Here is a 20,543-nt window from a genome sequence, read left to right on the forward strand (position 1 = left end):
ATGCTACAGAGGAAGGCGAAAAACCTCCAGGGCCTCTTCCAATCTGCCCTGGAGGAAAATTCCTTCCCGACCCCAAATATGGCGATCAGCTAAACCCTGAGCATATGGGCAAGATTCACCAGCCAGATACTACAGAAAATTCTTTCCTGGGTAACTCAGATCCCACCCCATCTAATATCCCATCACAGGCCATTGGGCCTATTTACCATGAATATTTAAATACCAAAACCATGTTATCCCATCATACCATCTCCTCCATAAACTTATCGAGTTTAATCTTAAAGCCAGATAGATCTTTTGCCCCCACTGCTTCCCTTGGAAGGCTATTCCAAAACTTCACTCCTCTGATGGTTAGAAACCTTCGTCTAATTTCAAGTCTAAACTTCCTGGTGGCCAGTTTATATCCATTTGTTCTTGTGTCCACATTGGTACTGAGCTTAAATAATTCCTCTCCCTCTCTGGTATTTATCCCTCTGATATACTAATAGAGAGCAATCATATCTCCCCTCAACCTTCTTTTAGTTAGGCTAAACAAGCCAAGCTCCTTGAGTCTCCTTTCATAAGACAAGTTTTCCATTCCTCTTTGTCCTGTCAAAGAACAGCATCTGCCAATGGTGTTCTTCTGTGCCCTGAAATGTACCTCATGTATACCAAATTTTTTACACCATCTGAAAGAAAAATTGCATCTACCTGGCTGTCTCATCATAATCATGCAATATTTAGTGCACAATATGTTTTAGGGAAATTTGAGACGTGCCTAGGTGTGTGATGTGTATTTCCATCAGAGGTTGGAAAAACAATATTCCTTTGCCTTTCACCTTCAAAACTTGCACTATTCCTTTGTGGAAAACCTCTTGTTCCATGTGGAATCCTAATTCAAACACATCAGCAGTCAACCATAGTAAATACAATTTGAGGAGGGCACTCTGAGACCACATAAAAGTTCCAGATAAAACAACAAATTCTATTCTAAAGTAAAAAAAATTCTATTCTATGTCTTATGCAATAGATTCAGGTTCACAAGCTAATTTCAGAAAAAAAATTATAAAATGTCTAAAAGTAAAACCTGTAGTAAGGGAACAAATACATATTAATTTACAATTTTATAGCGATCAAAAAAATCCTGTTATGGATATTTCTGAATTACAGATCATTGTTAAACAAACTTTAGAAGACATCAGATTTGTAGTAGTTGAGGGACAAGGTATTTCTTATTTTTGGTTTCGAAACATGTTTAGCGCTAAATCTAAGGCCTTGTCAACATAACACAGTTTTGTCAGCACAAGGCAGGTTTTGCCAACAAAACCATGGAGATGGACACCTACAGTGCTACTTTTTGTGGCAAAACTCTCCTGTTTTGCTGACAAAATGAAACCACCTTGACGAGAGGCATAGAGCTTTTTGTGGCAAAGTTAAAGCGACAAAGTGTCAGTGTAGGTCCTGCTGTTCATTATGTCACCATAACTGACCTTCCCCAGTATCCCACAATGCCCTCCGTGACCACTCTGCTCACTGTTATGGACTCAGCTGCCTTGCAGGCATGCATCCCTCCCCTTTCAAAGCTCCAGGAAGCTTTAACATTCCTCAGCGTGGAGAGCTCATATACTGAGCATGCCATTCCTAGCAACAAAACAGCAAACAGGAAATCTACACAACACCTTCAAAAGATGAATCTGAAAGTTTAAATTCATAACTTTGCTAGAAACTAAAAAATCACAGACTAAATAGAGACACAGGATTTATGGCTTATTAAGACAATTCATAACCCACTAACAATTCTTCCACTCTAAACTGCCTTTTTTCTCCTCCCTTCCTTTCCCCCCTATGACTGGAAGGGTGTTAATGGGCCACATCACCTTCAATGGTCCCTTGAAGTATGTTTTAATTACTTACGCTAAGCAATCTGTTCCACCTTGCATTTAGTTTCAAGTATCAGAGGGGTAGGCGTGTTAGGCTGTATCCACAAAAACAACAAGGAGTCCAGTGGCACCTTAAACACTAACAGATTTATTTGGGCATAAGCTTTCGTGGGTAGAAAGCCCACTTCTTCAGATGCATGAAGTAAAAATTACAGTTACAGGCATAAATATATATTGGCACATGAAGAGAAGGGAGTTATCTTACTAGTGGAGAACCAATGTTGAAGGCCAATTCAGTCAGGATGGATGTGAGGTGTCAATACCAAAAGAGGGAAAATTGCTTTTGCAGTGAGCCAGCCAATCCCAGTCTCTATTCAAGGCCAAATTGATGGTGTTAAGTTTGCAAATTAATTGTAGCTCTGCAGTGTCTCTTTGAAGTCTGTTTTTGAAGTTCTTTGTTGAAGAATGGCTACTTCTAAATCTGTTATTGAGTGTCCAGGGAGATTGAAGTGTTCTCCTACTGGCTTTTGTGTGTTACCATTCCTGATGTGTGATTTGTGCCCATTTATCCTTTTACATAGAGACTGTCTGGTTTGGCCAGCGTCATGGCAGAGGGGCATTGCTGGCACATGATGGCATATATCACGAGTAGATGTGCAGGTGAATGAGCCCCTGATGGTGTGGCTGATGTGGTTAGGTCCTACAATGGTGCCGCTAGAGTAGATATGGGGACAGAGAAAGCAACAGGGTTTGTTACAGTGATTGTTCCTGGGTTAGTGTTTCTGTGGTGTGGTGTGTAGTTGCTGGTGAGTATTTGCTTCGGGTTGGGCGGCTGTCTGTAAGTGAGGATTGGCGGGCCTCCCAAGGTCCGTGAGACATCAGACATCCGGAATGGTAACATACAAAATTGAACATACAAAACTGATGTGTTCTCCTACTGGCTTTTGTATGTTACCCTATATGCCATCATGTGCCAGCAATGCCCCTCTGCCATGTCTGTTGGCCAAACCAAACGGTCTCTACGTAAAAGGATAAATGGACACAAATCAGACATCTGGAATGGTAACACACAAAAGCCAGTAGGAGAACACTTCAATCTCCCTGGACACTCAATAACAGATTTAAAAGTAGCCATTCTTCAACAAAAAAACTTCAAAAACAGACTTCAAAGAGAAACTGGAGAGCTACAATTCATTTGCAAACTTAACACCATCAATTTGGGATTGAATAGGGACTTGGGAGTGGCTGGCTCACTACAAAAGAAATTTTCCCTCTATTGGTATTGACACCTCCTCATAAATTATTGGGAGTGGACAACCTCCACCCTGACTATATTGGCCTTCAACATTGGTTATCCACATGTAAGGTTACTCCCTTATCTTCGTGTGCCAATATATATTTATGCCTGTATTTGTAATTTTCAATCCATGCATCTGAAGAAGTGGGGTTTTTACCCACGAAAGCTTATGCCCAAATAAATCTGTTAGTCTTTAAGGTGCCACCGGACTCCTTGTTGTTCTTGTATTTAGTTGTGACAGTCTGACTACATTTTCCAGACCTGAAGAAGAGTTCTGTGTGAGCTTGAAAGCTTGTCTTTCTCACCAACAGAAGTTGGTCCAATAAAAGATATTACCCCACCTATCTTGTCTCTCTTATGTTAAAAGGGAACATTTTAATGTGCCGACCAGGGAAGAAATATATGGATACATGTCAGGAGCAAATCACTTTTCTTCTTTAGATGCTTCAGATGGATTTTGGCAAATATAATTGGAGTAAGACAGTCTATTGCTATGTACGTTTAACACACATTTTGGACATTATTGTTTTAAAAGATTACCTTTTGTATTATGTTCAACTCCAGAGGTTTTTCATAGAGCAGTACAAAATCCTTTTAAAAATATAGATGCCACTCAAGTGTATGTAGATGATATACTAGTATAGGTAACAATTTTAGAGAAGGATGATATAAGATTAACTAAAGAATTATCTATTGCAAAAGAAGGAGAACTGAAACATAACAAAAAAAATGTACGTTTAGAGTGCAAGAGTTAACGTTTCAAGGAGAAAAACTGACCAGTCAGAATTACTGATTGATCCACAGTGAATACAAGCCATTGATAATACTGCTGACTCAAAAGATAAGGAGTCATTACAAAAATGTTGGGGGCTATGGTTAATTTTATAGGAAAATACATACTTACCCTAGCAGGAAAAAAAAAAACAAGTTTGTAAAAGTAATCAGTGGAAGTGGGATTGTCAGCATCAACAAGAACTCGAGTAGCTTAAGTAACTAATAAAAACAGCTCCTCTCACAATTTACAACTATATCCAACACTTTTTAATTGTCTGCAGTGACATCTTCTGGGTTCAGATCAACACAAGCTCCACAGGCACTGACCTTTGTCAGCAATCCATTTGAGTTTGCTTTTGGTAAAAGTAGTTGTTCTTCTCAATTACAAAAGGTATGGATGGCTGGGAGTATGAAAAGACAAAGAGAAAGTCATAGCCATATTTTAAGATCCAAGTGTAAACTACCCAGAAGACATAATAAGGGGATTTTAAAACAGGGAATAATTTGTTTCAGGGACTTTGCATTTGAAACCAGAATGCAGTCATTAATTATGTAGCCACAGTTCAGACTTTTGCTGTGTGGTTTTATGCAGTATCTGCGTTTTTCTTTAGGTTTCCTGCCTATGCTTTGTGGTGCAGCAGAATTGGCAGGGTGTGTGTTCTCTTCCTACTCTGTGCTTCTGTTTAACTGAAGGGCCATGTGCCTACTATCTTCAAAGAAGCAAAAAGGCAGAGTTGCAGGCAGTCTGCCGCCCTGGAAGAAGTCAAGTAGTATGGAGGCCATTTTTGAAATTAGTTGTCCAGAGGAAATGGGCATGGGCATCATGTGAACCCCCCAGTTCAGGAAGGCTAGGCTCTGCCCCGCCCTTCTGCCCGAGGCCCTGCCCCTTCCACCTGAGCCCCCCACACTCTGTCCCCCACCCCACACTCGCCTGCCAGGGCCAGAGGAGCCCCAAGCTCCCCACAGCCTGCCCGAGCCGCCCTGAGCCCTGGCATGTCTGCCCGAGCCCTGACCGCCCAGGTGGATCTTTGAGCCTTGACATGGCCCAGACCTGAGGCCATGGTGGGGAGCATTAGCAGAGATTTGGGGAGGCTTAGCCTCCTCCAGCCTCCATTACACGCCACCCATGCCTATCCCCTGTATGGTGTTTGCTCTTCCTGATGTGGGAACATGAACCTAGCTTGAGAATGCCACTGACAACACCTGATAGACATTGGCAGAAAGTCAGTTCCTAAGAGAATATGAACCTCAAAAGGGTTGATTGCTACTATGTTCCTGTGGTTTCAAAATTCACTCATCCATAGTACCTACTCATGTGTAATGTGGTAGAAACTCCCTAGCAAATAGCTAATCTATAACATGTGGTTGTTTCTGTTAGTCACCATGCAAACATCAGGCCTGATTCCCCACAGCCTTCAGTCTTCATATGTGTAAAGAGGGTGTAAAATGCTGCAAAATCAGAATTTCAGAGTAAATTTATCTTTATAGTCACTTGAGAAGCAGCACGGTCTAGTGGACATAGCACTAGAACAGGACTCTAGAGACCTGAAATGAAATCCTGGCCCTACTGAAATCAATGGGAGCTTTGGCATGGACTTCAGTGAGGCCAGAATGTCACCACTGGGTTCTACTCCCAGCTCTGTCATGGACCTGTGACCTTGGACAACTCACTTTTCCTTACTGAGTTTGTTTCTCCTCCCATATTTTGTCAGTCCTTGCCGGTTTAGAAAGTACGTTCTTCAATGCGAGGACCATCTCTACAGTGTACAGTGCCTAACACAGTGTGGCCTCAATCAATATGTGATACTGTAATATGATTAAGTACATAATGTAAATGACTGCACAAGGGGCAAAGCATTGTGGAAATTCAGGCCCATGGAGTGGACAACTGTCTCATGACTGATTGATTCTTCCATGGCACACTGGACCTGGTTAACCATTGCCTTTCTCCAATGGTTGTCAGTGGTATTACTCCAGGATAAAATTGGAGTAGTTCACTGGTGACTCAGGTCCATTATACCAACCACTGGTCACTACAGCTAGGGTTGCTCTGTGGGCTTGTACTTTATGTTTTATGTTTCCTATGAACCTCTGGATTTCTTTGGTTCGCTATTATCTTGGACACTTTCCCAAGAGCACAGTATTATCCCCTGAACTTTTCTCAGAGGAAATCTTGTCTAGAGAAATATGAGTAACTTATTCTGAAACAACTAACCTTAGGGAAAGGTAAAAAGGTGGAATAAATGCAATGGATAGAAGAATGATGCAGAGATAGCGGTATGATGCATGAATAGTGGTCTGCTAAATATAAACCATTCAAATAGTTGTTTAGTAATAGCTTCTGTTGAGGGGACACCTGAATCCTGGAGAATGATGTAATCTCACGGCTGTCTGAGTTGGATGCCATTGATAGACCTATAGGAAAAAGAGTTTCTTTTTTATTATGATGTCTGATAAATATTAGATACCTGAGTCTGAAGGGAAGGCGATATTCAGAATGTTTATGAGTAGTATAATCTTTTAGAGAATATGACAAGCTCAGTGCAGCTATCGACAGTCATGGACTTGGATCCACCAAAGGTAGCTTTAGCTTTTGTGTGTGGAAAGGAGTGTCAGAGGCATGCTTTCTAAGTTACATTTGACAGAAACCTGCTGCTATCTGAGTAATTAAAACTGAATCCCCTTCTCTCCTTTCCCTCCCACAGCAATGCTATTTCTATAAGATTAACCCACTACAAGATTTTCTTAGGTGTTCTGTCATCTCTTATTCATTACATTGACACAGATCTTGTGGCTGGGCATTATGCATGGCCATTGTGCCATTTCTTCAAATGATTCAGTAAAGCTTTCCCAGGTTGTATGGTAAATGTTTTTGATGACCTATGAGAGGTGAAAAGAAAAGGAGTACTTGTGGCACCTTAGAGACTAACCAATTTATTTGAGCATAAGCTTTCGTGAGCTACAGCTCACTTCGTCGGATGCTGTAGCTCACAAAAGCTTATGCTCAAATAAATTGGTTAGTCTCTAAGGTGCCACAAGTCCTCCTTTTCTTTTTGCGAATACAGACTAACACGGCTGTTACTCTGAAACCTATGAGAGGTGAGTTCTCCTTGAATTCTTTTAAGTTCTTATTCTGTCAGCACTTATTCTCTGCTGTTGTGTCTAGCTAGTCACAACATCTCATGCTGGCAGAATGTGATGCATTGCATTTCAATGATGCTGTGAGTAATAATGTGATATGCTGACGGTAGACATCTGGAGAGGTGTGACAAGCACCACTCATGTGTGAGCTGAGGTTACAATTCCCACGTGTTTAAAAGGACCTGTTAATTTGATGACAGGAGTGGCTTCCAAAAAAGCAAGCAATAACAAATAAAAAGGAAGTTTCACGAATGCCTAGATTAATCCTCCAAATGGTCACTCATTGGCAGGTTGGTTACTGGAAAGATATGGAGCAGGAAGAAGCGGCAGAAAAAGTCAAAACTGAAGGAAATGAGTCATCCATCATTTTGACAGGATTAGAAGGAAACACATTATATCGCCTAACAGTGAGGGCGTACAATGCTGCAGGATATGGACCACCGAGTAGCACAGTCCGTGCAGCCACTAAGAAATCCCGTAAGTGACCTGGATTCTTTTCTGTGTGTGGAAAAAAGTCTTACCCTCTCTGGATTTCTCTTTAGCTGGGGTATAGAATAAGCAGAGCTGGTATATAGTTTTGATTCATGGCTATGCTTCTATGCTTATATCTGAATTTTAAAGTGACATGACAAAATTTGCATTCAGAATAGACAAATGTTATCTTCCTGGAAAACAAGGCTAAGCATTTTTGACAGAAGAGAGATAAAAGGATTCAGGTTAATAAGCTCTATACCATAGCTATTAAAATGACACTCCTGGAGCGAAAACCACCTTATTAGACTCCAGCTAGAGAAGGAATCTGTGAATGCAGCCAACCATAAATGTAATAAAAGATTAAAATGCTCACCAAAGTTTAAAAAAGCAGAAGTATGTTTAAGTGCATGGTGTCATTTTATTCTTCTTTTTGCTCAGCTCCCAGCCAGGCACCAACCAATATTATGTGGATGCAAGATGGCTCTCATGTGTCTCTGGGATGGGAGCCAGTTAGACCTCTAGCAAATGAATCTGATGTAATGGGATACAAGGTCAGTCTTGGCCCTCTCTCACGCATCTTCCAAATTACTCTTTTCTTTCTTGCTTGCTTTCTATGTTGTATAGATCATCTGCAAACTTGTTCCACCCAGATATATATATAAAAAGCATGGAAAAGAACTAAATGTCCCAGTACTTCTCTACATTGTATTTTCCAAATGGTGATTGTCAACTGCTTATTATAAACTGAGAATGCACCTTCTGAGGTGATTACTCCATCACATCTGGTCCAGAAGTGGCTATTAATAAGACAAGCCTGCAGTGAAATAAATGATAACACTTAAATTTAATTGTGTTTGCAGTAGGATTTAGAGAAATGCAGAAGGATAAAGCATCTTCAATAGCATTAAAATTAGAGCAGAAGTACAAATATTGAGAGTTGTTATGAGTATGTTGGTGGTATTCAGCAATCTGTGACTGTAACATCTGGCATTTTAAGTTTTTGAAGTTTTAAAGAGTGAAAGCTGAAAAGAGCCATAAGTAACACATAATATAAAATGGGAAAATCATAGGAATCCAGTACAGTCTTTTAAAGCAAAACAAAAATTTATATATATGTGTATGTGTGTGTATTCTTCTTTATAATTATATTTTGAAACATACATATATGCATGTATACATACATAATTATACCTATAGAATAAAGTGCCTGGTATTCTCTGTATCACTGCAAATATCATATCAGGAAAGTGTAAATTGGTTTGGATCAAGTAGAAACTACCTTAACCTTTATCAAAATGTTTGAGGTTCAAAAAAAGTTCAGGTAACTTCTTTACATTTTCTCTAACCTTGCCAGTTTTGTCTGGGAATAGAAGTCTACATACTGAAATGCTGCAACGACAGCTACGTATGCACTTGTATTGCTCACTGAACCAAGACAAGGGTGCACTGAGTTTTACAAGGGGGGGCCAAATCCTCAGTTCAGCTAGTTGGCTGGTTTACACCTGATGAGGCTCTACTTCAGAGTATCTTCATTCAGTTTGAAGCTGGATACCCAGAAGATCTGGATATCCATTTGAATTTTTTGATACGTATCTGAATCTAACTTTACTCTAAAAATATTTTTGAAGTTCGCTTTCACTTCAGTTAGTGTCTGTGTGTTTACTCCAAACTGGAGGACAAATACTGAATCTTCATATTTCAATAGCCAGCCATTCCAAGTGAATGGAGTCTTTCCATTGATTTCAATGGACTTTGAATTGGGGTCTGTCTTTGACAGTATTTTGAAAAAAAACTTCAGGAAAAAGAAAGACCAAGTTCTCTATTTAAAGATGAAGCATCAAATCCTCCAGTCCTTCCTCTAGTCCTTTCTCACACAAAGTACTTTTTGCCTTCAATGGCAATTTTGTCTGAGTAAAGAGTCCAGTATTTAACCTAAGATTATTGTAGTGATTCTAAAGCTCCTGTATCATCCATAGGTCTTGTTTAGGCAAGAAGGCCACAGCAATAGTCAAGTAATTGAAACACAGAAAACCTCTGCAGTGGTACTTCTTCCTGATGTTGGTGTCTATATCATAGAGGTTTGTGCAGTCAGTGAAGGAGGGGATGGGACAGCCAGCTCCCAAATCAGGGTACCGTCTTTTTCAGGTAAGTTCATGATTATATTTTGAATACAGGCCTGTCATATTCTTAAAATGACACCATACTACACTTAATTAATACATATTAACTTCAATGGATAATATAGTTATTAGATAAAGTCATTGGTTAAATGATTCTGTTTCAGAGCTACTGAGTAATTGAACACACAACTAAGAAGACCAAACAGGATTATGGGTGTGTACTTGTTAAGTAAGTGCAAAGCCAGCCTTAGGGTTGGGCAGGCTGGGCCGCCACCCAGGGCATGGTACTCAAGGGGGCACTATGTTGGTACACCCACCCATGTGTCCTAACAACAGCCAGGGCAGCATCTGGAGAGGAGGGACAGACCAAGCTTCAGGGGTGGCAGCTGGACCAGCTAGGTAACTCCTCTGAAGCGGGGGTGCCCCTCCTCCCTCGCTGCCCTGCTCCACTGCCATCTGCAGCCACTGCTGATCCTGTCTCCCGTCTACCCTCAGCCCATGGAGCCATCCCTAGCCAAGCTCGGAACCTTGAGCCCCCTGTTTGCTGTGCTGGAGGGGGAGTGGGGGGGGCGCTGATGTTGAGGTGTCCCTCTCCCCCTACCTGGTCTCTGCTGAGCTGGGGTGGGAGCCAGGGGGAGCATGTCTGTGCTGGCACCTGTGAGTTGGCGCTGAATGGTATTCTTAGAGAGACAGCGCACGGTCACACTCACTCAGGCACACACACTCTCCCCCCAACACACGCTCTTTCTCTCTCTCACACACACACACACACACACTCTCTCCCTAACATACACACATTCCCCAACACATGCTCTCTCTCTCACACATGCACACATTCCCCCAACACACACACACACACTCTCACACACACACACACACCCCAAAACTCAGAGCTGGGCGCCTAGCCAGCACCAGCCACCCAACCAGTGCTTAATTTGTGTTGAGGCTGAGCCCCTGTGCCTCTTTCAGTACAAATTAAGCACTGGGGAGAGGCAGCAGGTGATTGGGGGGAGCCCGCAGGGGTCGGGGCGATGGGGGACTGGAGCGCCTGTGGGGTCCAAAGGCACCAAAATACAAGTTCTCCTGGGGCACCATTTTCCCTAAGGCCGGACCTGACTAAGTGTATTCACAAGGGGACATTGGCTACAAATATATTTTCCCTATTGAAGCCTACACATGAAGATAAATCTGTCACATAGTATGTATGAGATAGTGTATCAGAACCAAGTACCAAATACTGTGAAGAGCTATAGAGATTAATAAGACAGGAATTTTTCAGCTTGGAAAAGAGATGACTAAGGGAGAATATGATAGAGGTCTATAAAATCATGAATGGTGTAGAGAAAGAAAATAAGAAAGTGTTATTTACTCCTCATAACACAAAAACTAGGGGTCACCAAATTAAATTAATAGGCAGCAGGCTTAAAAGAAACAAAGTGAATTTCTTCACACAGTGCACAGTCAACCTGTGTATCTCTTTGCCAGAGGATACAATGAAGGCCAAGACTGTAACAGGGTTCAAAAAAGAACTAGATAAATTTATGGAGGATAGGTCCATAAATGGATATTAGCCAGGATGGGCCAGGATGGTGTCCCTCGTCTGTTTGCCAGACGCTGGGAATGGGTGACGGGATGGATCACCTGATGACTACCTGTTCTGTTCATTCCCTCTGGGACACCTGGCATTGGCCGCTGTCAGAAGACAGGATACTGGGCTCGATAGACCTTTGGTCTGACCCAGTATGGCTGTTCTTATGTTCTTATCATCTCACTTCAGTGAAAAGTTCATGCACATTCAGGAAGGCTTCACATATAACCTGGATCTGCCCCATCTGCACTGACCACTCCACCTGCACCCACCCACCTGCATTCACGGAGTTCAGTACTTTGACTTATCAAAACGTTCTTCACACCCTAATGGAATCACGACCCAAGACTTATGAATCTGACCCAGGCCCTTCCTGACTTGTAAAAAAGTTGTGAGCAACTAGTGCCATGTCTCACTGAAATAATCTGTGCCTCATTCAGGGATGGAGTCTCCCCTTCCTCCTTCAAACACCCAATAATCCGACCAACACCAAAGAAGCCCACCCTGGACGCTTCAGTTCTACCCAACTTTTACCCAGGACCAAACCTCCTGTTCCTGACCAAGCTCATAGATAAGCTAGCTAAAGGCCAGCTTCAGGTTCATCTAATTGAAACTAGTGTTCTGGACCTGGTACCATATGGATTCAGGCCAGGACATGGGATGAAAACAGCTTTAGTGGCATTAATGAATGTCTGTCAATGGATAGAGAACAGACATCCATTCTCATCCTCCTGGACCTCTCTGCAGTGTTGACACTGTCAGGCATGAGATACTGGTGTCTCACCTGACAGAGGTGACAGGGGTCCAAAGTAATATGCTAAAATGGTTAGAATAATTACTGGAGGGATGCCTCCAACTAGTAGTGATGGAAAACTGCAACTTCACAAATAGACCCCTCAATTGTGGAATCCCAAAAGGATCAGTTCTCTCGCTGGTCCTATTTAGCATCTAAATATAGACACTAGATTAATTGGTCAGACAACTACATATGCCAGCAGTATGCAAATGAGACACAGCTCTTCCTGTCCTACACCACATACCACTACCATCAAGAAGGCTCAGTGTTTGGATGAGATTAGTTTATGGATGAAGAACTGCTGATTGAAGTTGAACCCAAGCAAGACAAGGGTTATGATAGTGGATAGAGGAAAGCATTTTGGAGAGTTTGCAGCAACAGTGCTGACTCCCTTGATTGATGGTACCACCTACAACTGGTCAATTCAGTCCACAATTTAAGGAGTTCTCTTGTATTCCTTACTAACACTGAGCTCTCACAGAGCAACATCTACCATCTCTGGTGGGCTATGACACTCCATCCTACCCTGGAAGGCAATGAAATGGCCTCAATTATTGAAGTTTTCATTACCTCATGGCTGGATGACAGCAACGTGATATTTCTGGACATAAAGCTTTCAACTGGGGCTGAATGCTATTGTACATCTCCTCAGCAATACCAGCTACAGAAAACACATCAAGCCTGTCCTTTGCTCTCTACTGTGGCTTCCTATAGAATTTTGAATCAAGTTCAAGATTTTAGTCCTTATCTTCAAAGACCTCAATGGCCTGAGTCCAGAATATGTAAAAGACTGCCGAAAGCTCCAGGATGAAGACTGTGGCACTAATAAAATGGCTGTGAAATGTGCTCCTATAGGAACTAAGGACCATGACTAACTACACCACCTTCCTCTCCAAGTGCAGGTCCCATTTCTTTGACCTTGCCTTCTTGAGCATAAACATATAGCAACATGTATAAATATATATTCAGAAAATTTTCCAAAACACTCCACTGCACACGTCTCCCCATTGCAAGAGGATACGCGAACAATGATAATACTGACAATTCTCCAGTCATAGCATGTAACCTTGAGTTTACAGATTCATTAAAAATCCTTGCTATGGGGCTTGCAATTTCATGTGCCAGTTCCTTTAATATTCTTGGGTGGAGATTATCAGGCCTTCTGATTTGATCCCATTAGGCTGTTTGAGTTTGGCTTCCACCTTAGATGTTGTAATTTCTACTATCATATTCTTCTCATTAACCACCATTCCACTTCCCCAAGCTCCTGATTACCCTTATTAAAACTGAGGCAATGTATTCATTTAGAGGTTAAGCCATACATAGGATTATTTTTAATTTCCACCCATCCTCAGTGCTTAGTGGTCCCACTTCTTCTTTCCTTATTTTCCTTTTATTTAAAAGGCTAAGAAACTTTTACTATTGGTTTTAAATGCCTTTGCAAAGTCCAGCTTTCCTTGGCTTTTGGCAGTACTTACTTGATTCCTACGCTTTCTGACCTCCAAGAGGTAGCTTTCCTTGCTGATCCCGCCCATCTTCCATTCGTTGTAGGCTGTCAGCTTTTTCTTAATAACCTGTTTGAGATGCTGGGTCATCCAGTTTCGTCTGCAACTCTTCTTTGTGAGTTTTTTCCGCTTGCTTGGGATGCAGGCTTCAGATCATTTCTGTAACTTTGACTTTAAGTAATTCCAAACCTCCTGCACATTCATATCCTAGAGTTTTTTCAGTCCAGTCAATTCCCTAATTCCCTTAATTGTTTTAAGTTTGCCATTTTAAAATCAAGAACCCTAGTTGCAGACCTATTTTTGTTTATTCTTCCATTTAGTTTAAACTGAATTAACTCATGATCACTCAATCCAAGACTGTTCTCTATAACCAGTTTTTCTGTGCGGTCCTCGCTACTTACCAATACTAAATCTAAAATGGCATCACCTGAGGACTGCCTGCTTCTCAGGTGCAAGATAAAGGCAAAGTTCCAGTTGGTATGAGGAAAAGGGAGACTTATTTGAGGAAGAAAAAAAACAGCTGTCTGTTAGGGAGTAGGAAAAGATTTAAGAACACATCAAGATGGACAACATTTGTGTATTAGTCGATATTTTGAAGAGGTTAGGGGCTCCTTGGCAAGAGAAATCTGACTTCCAGCCTCTTCATCACAAAGAGCAGAATGAAAATATACCTGAAAATATATGATTGCAGTTGGCTTTTTGAGCAAATATGGCTGGCAGACCCTGGTACCAGTGAGCTCCAGTTTTTGTCATGTTGTGACATTATTTCAATTTAGTATTGTAGTCAAAGAGCTTGGACTCTGATATGCAAAGAAATGTATATTAACTTAAACTGTGATCCATTCCTCATTCACAAATTTGCAGCCTCTTAGTAAAACCACTTGCAATTTTACATGCATAGTAAAAAAATAGAATAAAGTAATTTTACCATATCTTAAAATAGTATAAAACTGGTGGGTTATATTAGTCTCACAAGAATATAGGACCTTGTGTTGTTCTCACACATTTATGAAAGGTCTATGGCTTCAGTGGAATTCCTCCTGATTCACACTGGTGAAACTCAGAGCAGAAACACGTCTACAGTGTTCCCGTTGAAAACTGGTGACAGTGTGAGGAATGAGATCACTGAGCACTTTATACCAACAGTTTTCCACCAATATTGTCACATTTTCTTGGGAACAAACAGTCCCTAGTTTAAAAGGCAACTAGCCGTGAACAATTATTATAGCCAGATCCTCAGCTAGTATAAATTGCAATGAAATTCCATCAACTGAAATAACCTGAGGATCTGGGTCCATCCTCTCTTAGACAGAAGCACATACCAGGACTTTAATGTAATTATTACTATCATTCTCATGATAAATATATTTATGGAAATATTCTTCAGTAAAATCCCATAAACAGAAATAGTGTCATCAGAATACATTCATTTCTCCAAACTGATCGCTACTGTGACCAACTCACAAAAGAAACTAATTTATTTTTTTCCTCCTAATATGCACATAAAGGCACTCAAATGGTAGGAGTCCAGTAACAATTATGCATGAACATTTGGTAACCGCAGGTGAAATGGTAACTTGGAAATGTATTGTTTTCCTTTATACTTGTCTGGCCATTATGAAATGAGTGGTGCCATACATCAGGATTCTAACTCCACAGAACTACAGATTCTCTTAAATTCAGTACATATGAAGGGAAAGGTCCTGTATCTCATTTTTACTCATTTTGTTTCTAAACAGCTTCTAAATAGAATAATAGAATCATGGAATAGTAAGACTGGAAGGGACCTTGAGAGGTCTGTTAGTTCAGTCCCACACAGGGCACAAGGCAGGACTAAGTATTATCTAGACCACCCTTTACAGGTGTTTGTCTAACCTAAATCTCCAATGACGGAGAGTCCAAATACTCCACAGGCAATTTATTCCAGTGCTTAACTACTCTGACAGTTAGGAAGTTTTTTCTAATATCCAACCTTAACCACCCTTGCAGCAATTTAAGCTTCTTATCCTGTCCTCAGAGGTTAAAGAGAACAATTGTTTCCCTCCTCCATGCAACAAAGTTTTATGTCTCCCACCCCAGTCTTCTCTTCTCCAAACAAACCCAGTTTTTTCAGTCTGCCCTCATAAGTCATGTTTTCTGGAGCTTTGATCATTTTTGTTGCTCTTCTCTCGACTTTCTCCAATTTGTCCTCATCTTTTCTGAAATGTGACACCCAGAACTGGACACAGTACTCCAACTGAAGCCTGATCAGCGTGGAGAGGAACATTAGAATTATTTCTTGTGTCTTGCTTACAACACTCCTGCTCATACATCCCAGAATGATGTTTGCTTTCTTTGCAACAGTGTTACACTATTGACTCATATTTAGCTAAGAACCCCAGATCCCTTTCTGCAGTTCTCCTTCCTAGGCAGTCATTTCCCATTTTGTATGTATGTAACTGATTGTTCCTTCCTAAGTGGAGTACTTTGCATTTGTCCTTATTGAATTTCATCCTATTTACTTCTGACCATTTCGCCAGTTTGTCCAGATAATTTTGAATCTTAATCCTATCCTCCAAAGCACTTGCAACCCCTCCCAGCTTGGTACTGTCTGCAAACTTTATAAGTGTACTCTCTATGCCATTATCTAAATCATTGATGACGATATTGAACAGAACTGGACCTAGAACTGATCCCTGCAGGACCCCACTCATTATGCCCTTCCAGCTTGACTGTAAACCACTGATAACTACTCTCTGGAAATGGTTTTCCAACCACTCATGCACCCAACTTATAGTAGCTCCATCTAGGTTATTTCCCTAGTTTGTTTATGAGAAGGTCATGTGAGACAGTATCAAAAGCCTTACTAAAGTCAAGATATACCACATCTACCACTCCCCGCCCCACCCCATACACAAGGCTTGTTACCCTGTCAAAGAAAGCTATTATGTTGGTTTGACATGATTTGTTCTTGACAAATATGGAAAGAACAGTTTATTCCATTTGTTCCCTGTTTGTTTTTGTTTTTCATTTCAGGTGGAAAAGTTACAAGCTCTCAATCCACTTTACATGCTCTCTCTACGTCCTCGTCATCTGTAACATTGCTCTTGGCACTGATGGTCCCTTCCACCTCATGGTGAAGACTGCAGACTTTTTTTTTTCATTGTTTGTTTGCTTTAGCTTGATAACACCAATGGATGGAGCTTTATGTTCATGAAGAAGCTGGAACCCTAAGCAAATGCCTAAAGACCCATAGAAATACACATGGTGCACTTAGAGGAGTGTTGAAAAAATGATAAATGATTCATCAGGTTTTTCTCTTCAGTTTTTGTAGATGTCCTCTCTTTGGGGAGAGGACACTTACTGGCCCAACAAAAATATGCAGATTTATGTAATAAACTTTTGTAAGCAAATGTAATTTCTGTCAAATGTACTTTACTTTTTTAATATGTTTAAATTTGGTGATCCCCAGTTGTGTACCATTAGTTGTTTAAATAGTGGTGTCTAGTAGAGTACATTGGTTTTGTTTGGAATTTTTTTTTTAATGAGTGAAGTTTGAAAAGGACTTTGAAGCTAGTGCTTTTGTTGCTTCCCCTAAGGCTGGCTGCTCACAGTGACAAGGCAGTAGGAGAGAAGAAAAAGTTCAGTTATATGCCCACTGGAAAGTACAGGAAATATTTTCTGGAAAATGTATGAATACATATGGAATTAGCAAAATTTGTCAATCTGATGTTTTGAAAGCACCCCCAGAGAAAGAGAACAGAGCAGAGAAGAAGCCATTAATTTTATTGCAAGGTAAACTGGAAATGACTGAACACAAACTTAAAAGGAAATAAATGCTATTGTTTTTCATCAAATATTGTATAATTTAACTGCAGAGGAAGTAAATGTTTATTTTGAATAGAAAAATAAATAGTCTAAATTCATTAACAGTGCATATAGCAGTTAAACCACCACTGGGCATTTAATCATAACATACAGTAGTTGCTAAATGGGCAAATAAAAGGAATGCAAGGAGACAAATCTGCTTTTTTCCTGTCAGTCTTAGACTTATTTTTTTAGTCCATTTTTGTATGGTACAGTACTTTATATATTTGGTAATTAAGCTAAAGCTGAAGTATATAAGAATGCATATCATGGAGAGAGAGTAATATTTCATGGACTGTAGTCATGCAAACATGCAGAGTTCAATTAGAATGTGCTTCGAGGAATGTTGTGTCCCAAATGACACTTGGATAAATAAGAATTATCAAGCAAGGTTTCCAGCTGGCAAGGCTACTGGACCTTCTTCTAGAGCTCACCAGATAGAGATTGGTTTTATACGGACTGTGTGCTAACAGCTTTAATCCCAGCCATTATTCTGCTGTATCAGTCTTTTCTCCATTCTGTAATCAGTTAGGAGGAGTTCCCATTCTAGATCTAAAGGCCTTTCCTCATGCTAGCACCTAAGCCAAAATGACCCCTAGTGTATATGGAGTGTGTGTGCATTTGTACAGTGTGGTGTGTGTGATGTTCTCAGCAAGGGGACTTTTTACTACCGTGTTTGTAGGGACTGTGCCCAGTATGACCTTTACCTTGTTTGCGGTAATCAAGTGTGTTGTGCTCAAATCATTTTATTGGGAAAATCCTGGTAGCATAACTCGGATAGCTGATTCTCTAACTCTTTTCAAAGAGATCTAATTCAGGCACTGGGTTCTCTAACAAAAATTCTATCACTTTGCTTGCTTGTCAGCACATTCCAAATGTGCCATTTCTTACACCTTTAAAATAACGGCCAGGGAAGCACCATAGCAGAGCAGATACTCAAAAGTTGTACAAAACTGGATGAAAGATAGATTTTCATTTTTTTATCTTTCTGAACATTTTACAAAAATATTTTTTCAAAGGCCATTAGAATCATTTTCTTTATACCCACTGAGAATTTTAAAGATGCTATTCAGATCACCCCAGAACCAGGTTTTAAAGACTCTTAGTCACCATTTTGCTAGGAGAGCAACGATAAGACAAGTATCTGAGAACCAAAAGTTTTGAGATAAAAGACAAGAAAAGGACTTCCTTAAACAACTTCTTCTGAAATAACAGTTTGTGGTCAAAGAAGCGGGGATGGAATAGATTGCATGCAGTGAACATTGGCTTCTCTGCCATTGCTGATAGAGCAAGTTGAAACAAAGCAAATACGTGCTATGGTTTGCAAAACAGAAGCATTTTCATTATGCAAGAGAGCTTGCATGACCAGGCTTATGTTTCTAAAGAAAAATCAGCATCAATAATGAACCAGAACCAGTGCAGTTCAATCAGGGGTATTCATAATCAAAGAAGTTACCGTCACCATTGGTGGCATTCTAGTCAAACAAATTTCTGAATACACTAAATGGATATGGTTGATGACAAGTATCAAAGTCTAGTGTGGATAAATAGATATAAGTACATCTACTTATATCTGGATCAGTAGCATCAAAATAGCGGTGGAAATATGGAACACACCTTCAGGTCATGTAATTGTACTGCAGGGACACAAGGGGATATGTTTTATAGTCAACAGGAACAGAATATGTATTTTGCATCTTAAATATATTAATAAACATGTTTTAAATGTTTAAGTATCTATGTATTACATATTTGTTACTTTGCAGAAGGCAATGTTTCCTTATCATGATACATTCATTTTTAGCTGCGAAAAGAGTTTTCTTTTTTTTCTTGAATGAGCTTGTAACAGGGCAGTCACTAAAAAGACTGTATTTTTGTATAACACTGCAAGAGCTGTTTTGAAAATAAAATGAAAAAATGAATCAAAGAAATTTTGTTTGCAGCCCAAAACAACGTTACTGTCACGGCCCATCTCAAAATTTTAGCTATATTGTATACAATCTGTATATAAACTATATATAATGGTATATACTATGTGAAAGACACAGTAAAAATAATAGGTCCTGTGTACTGTTCTTGTAACATTAGACCTTTTTAATAAATAATTCTCTTTTTATTGACTTTTATCTTATGTCCTAGCAGCGTCGGAATAGTATTTATTCAGGATAGAATGCCAGTAATAGTGTGGATTCTAACAAGCACACTCACTTGTTCCACATGTCTTTCGAGAAGAAAATAGGAATCAACCGTAGTACATCTGGAAAATCTGACCAGCAAAATCAAAAGATTTTTCTGATATGGAGCCTTTATCATTTCAAGCATATGTTAATTTCTTCTGGGATGGTATAACCTTTGTATTTAAATACCAAAAAATACATGTAAAGCTACATCAAAAATCAAAACAAGTAAAATAAGAGCTGTACCAAACATTACAAAAAGAATTTGTACTGGAAATTAGATTCCCTGAGACACAGTTTTTCTCTCCTTTGTTTTTTTAACTCATGAAAAAGAGGTAAGTTATAAGGAAGCCACCAAACGGGATTCCAAGCATACCGAAACATGAAACATTTCTGGACAACTTTGGCATGTACATCAGGCTTTGAGGTGTCACAAATACCCCTTCGGCACACAGGCACAGAAGTGTCTCAATCTTTTCATGTTACATTGAAGAGCCTACTTGTTTTGTCTTACACTTGAAACATTCTATGTGAAAAAAAGCAGAAAAAGTTAAAAGAAATTGTCTTTTATTAAAAAAAAAATGTAATTATGAAAGACCTCAAGTGCTTCTGTACAATTATAGCATGTCCTCTGCCTTTTGATCATTTGATATAGGTTTGTTTTTTTAATTAACTTCAATCATTGCTTTAGGAATAGGCTTGACAGAATTTGATTTTTATTTTTTATCATTTCAACATCTATTGCTGTCTATTTTTAAGCATTTTTTTTCAATTTGTATTGATTTACATCTTCACAGTTGCAGGAAATTGGGGTAGTATGGACAATCATCCTTTAATGACAGTAGATATTGAGATTCAAAAAGTTAAAGCTCTGTAACTGTTAAAATAAATAAAACAAATACCCTTAAATCAAGCAACATTTTTATTACTTTGCCGATCTGTAAATTTCAATTATGATTTGTTGGT

The 20,543-nt window shown here is 39.8% G+C and overlaps 1 protein-coding gene across 1 annotated transcript in view; it reads left to right on the forward strand.

Annotated features, from left to right (window-relative positions):
• The window catches only part of CNTN5 (contactin 5), a 998,629-nt gene extending 979,170 nt beyond the window's left edge, over positions 1–19,459 (forward strand). The window contains exons 22-25 of the mRNA XM_084613389.1: positions 7,362–7,548; positions 7,984–8,096; positions 9,522–9,690; positions 16,570–19,459. Coding sequence (XP_084469515.1) covers positions 7,362–7,548; positions 7,984–8,096; positions 9,522–9,690; positions 16,570–16,673 — 573 coding nt within the window. The 3' untranslated portion in view covers positions 16,674–19,459. The remainder of the gene's footprint in view (positions 1–7,361; positions 7,549–7,983; positions 8,097–9,521; positions 9,691–16,569) is intronic.
• Positions 19,460–20,543: the final 1,084 nt, after the last annotated feature.

The sequence above is a fragment of the Lepidochelys olivacea genome, assembly GCF_965140295.1.
Source record: "Lepidochelys olivacea isolate rLepOli2 genome assembly, chromosome: 1".
Classification (NCBI taxonomy): Eukaryota; Metazoa; Chordata; order Testudines; family Cheloniidae; genus Lepidochelys; species Lepidochelys olivacea.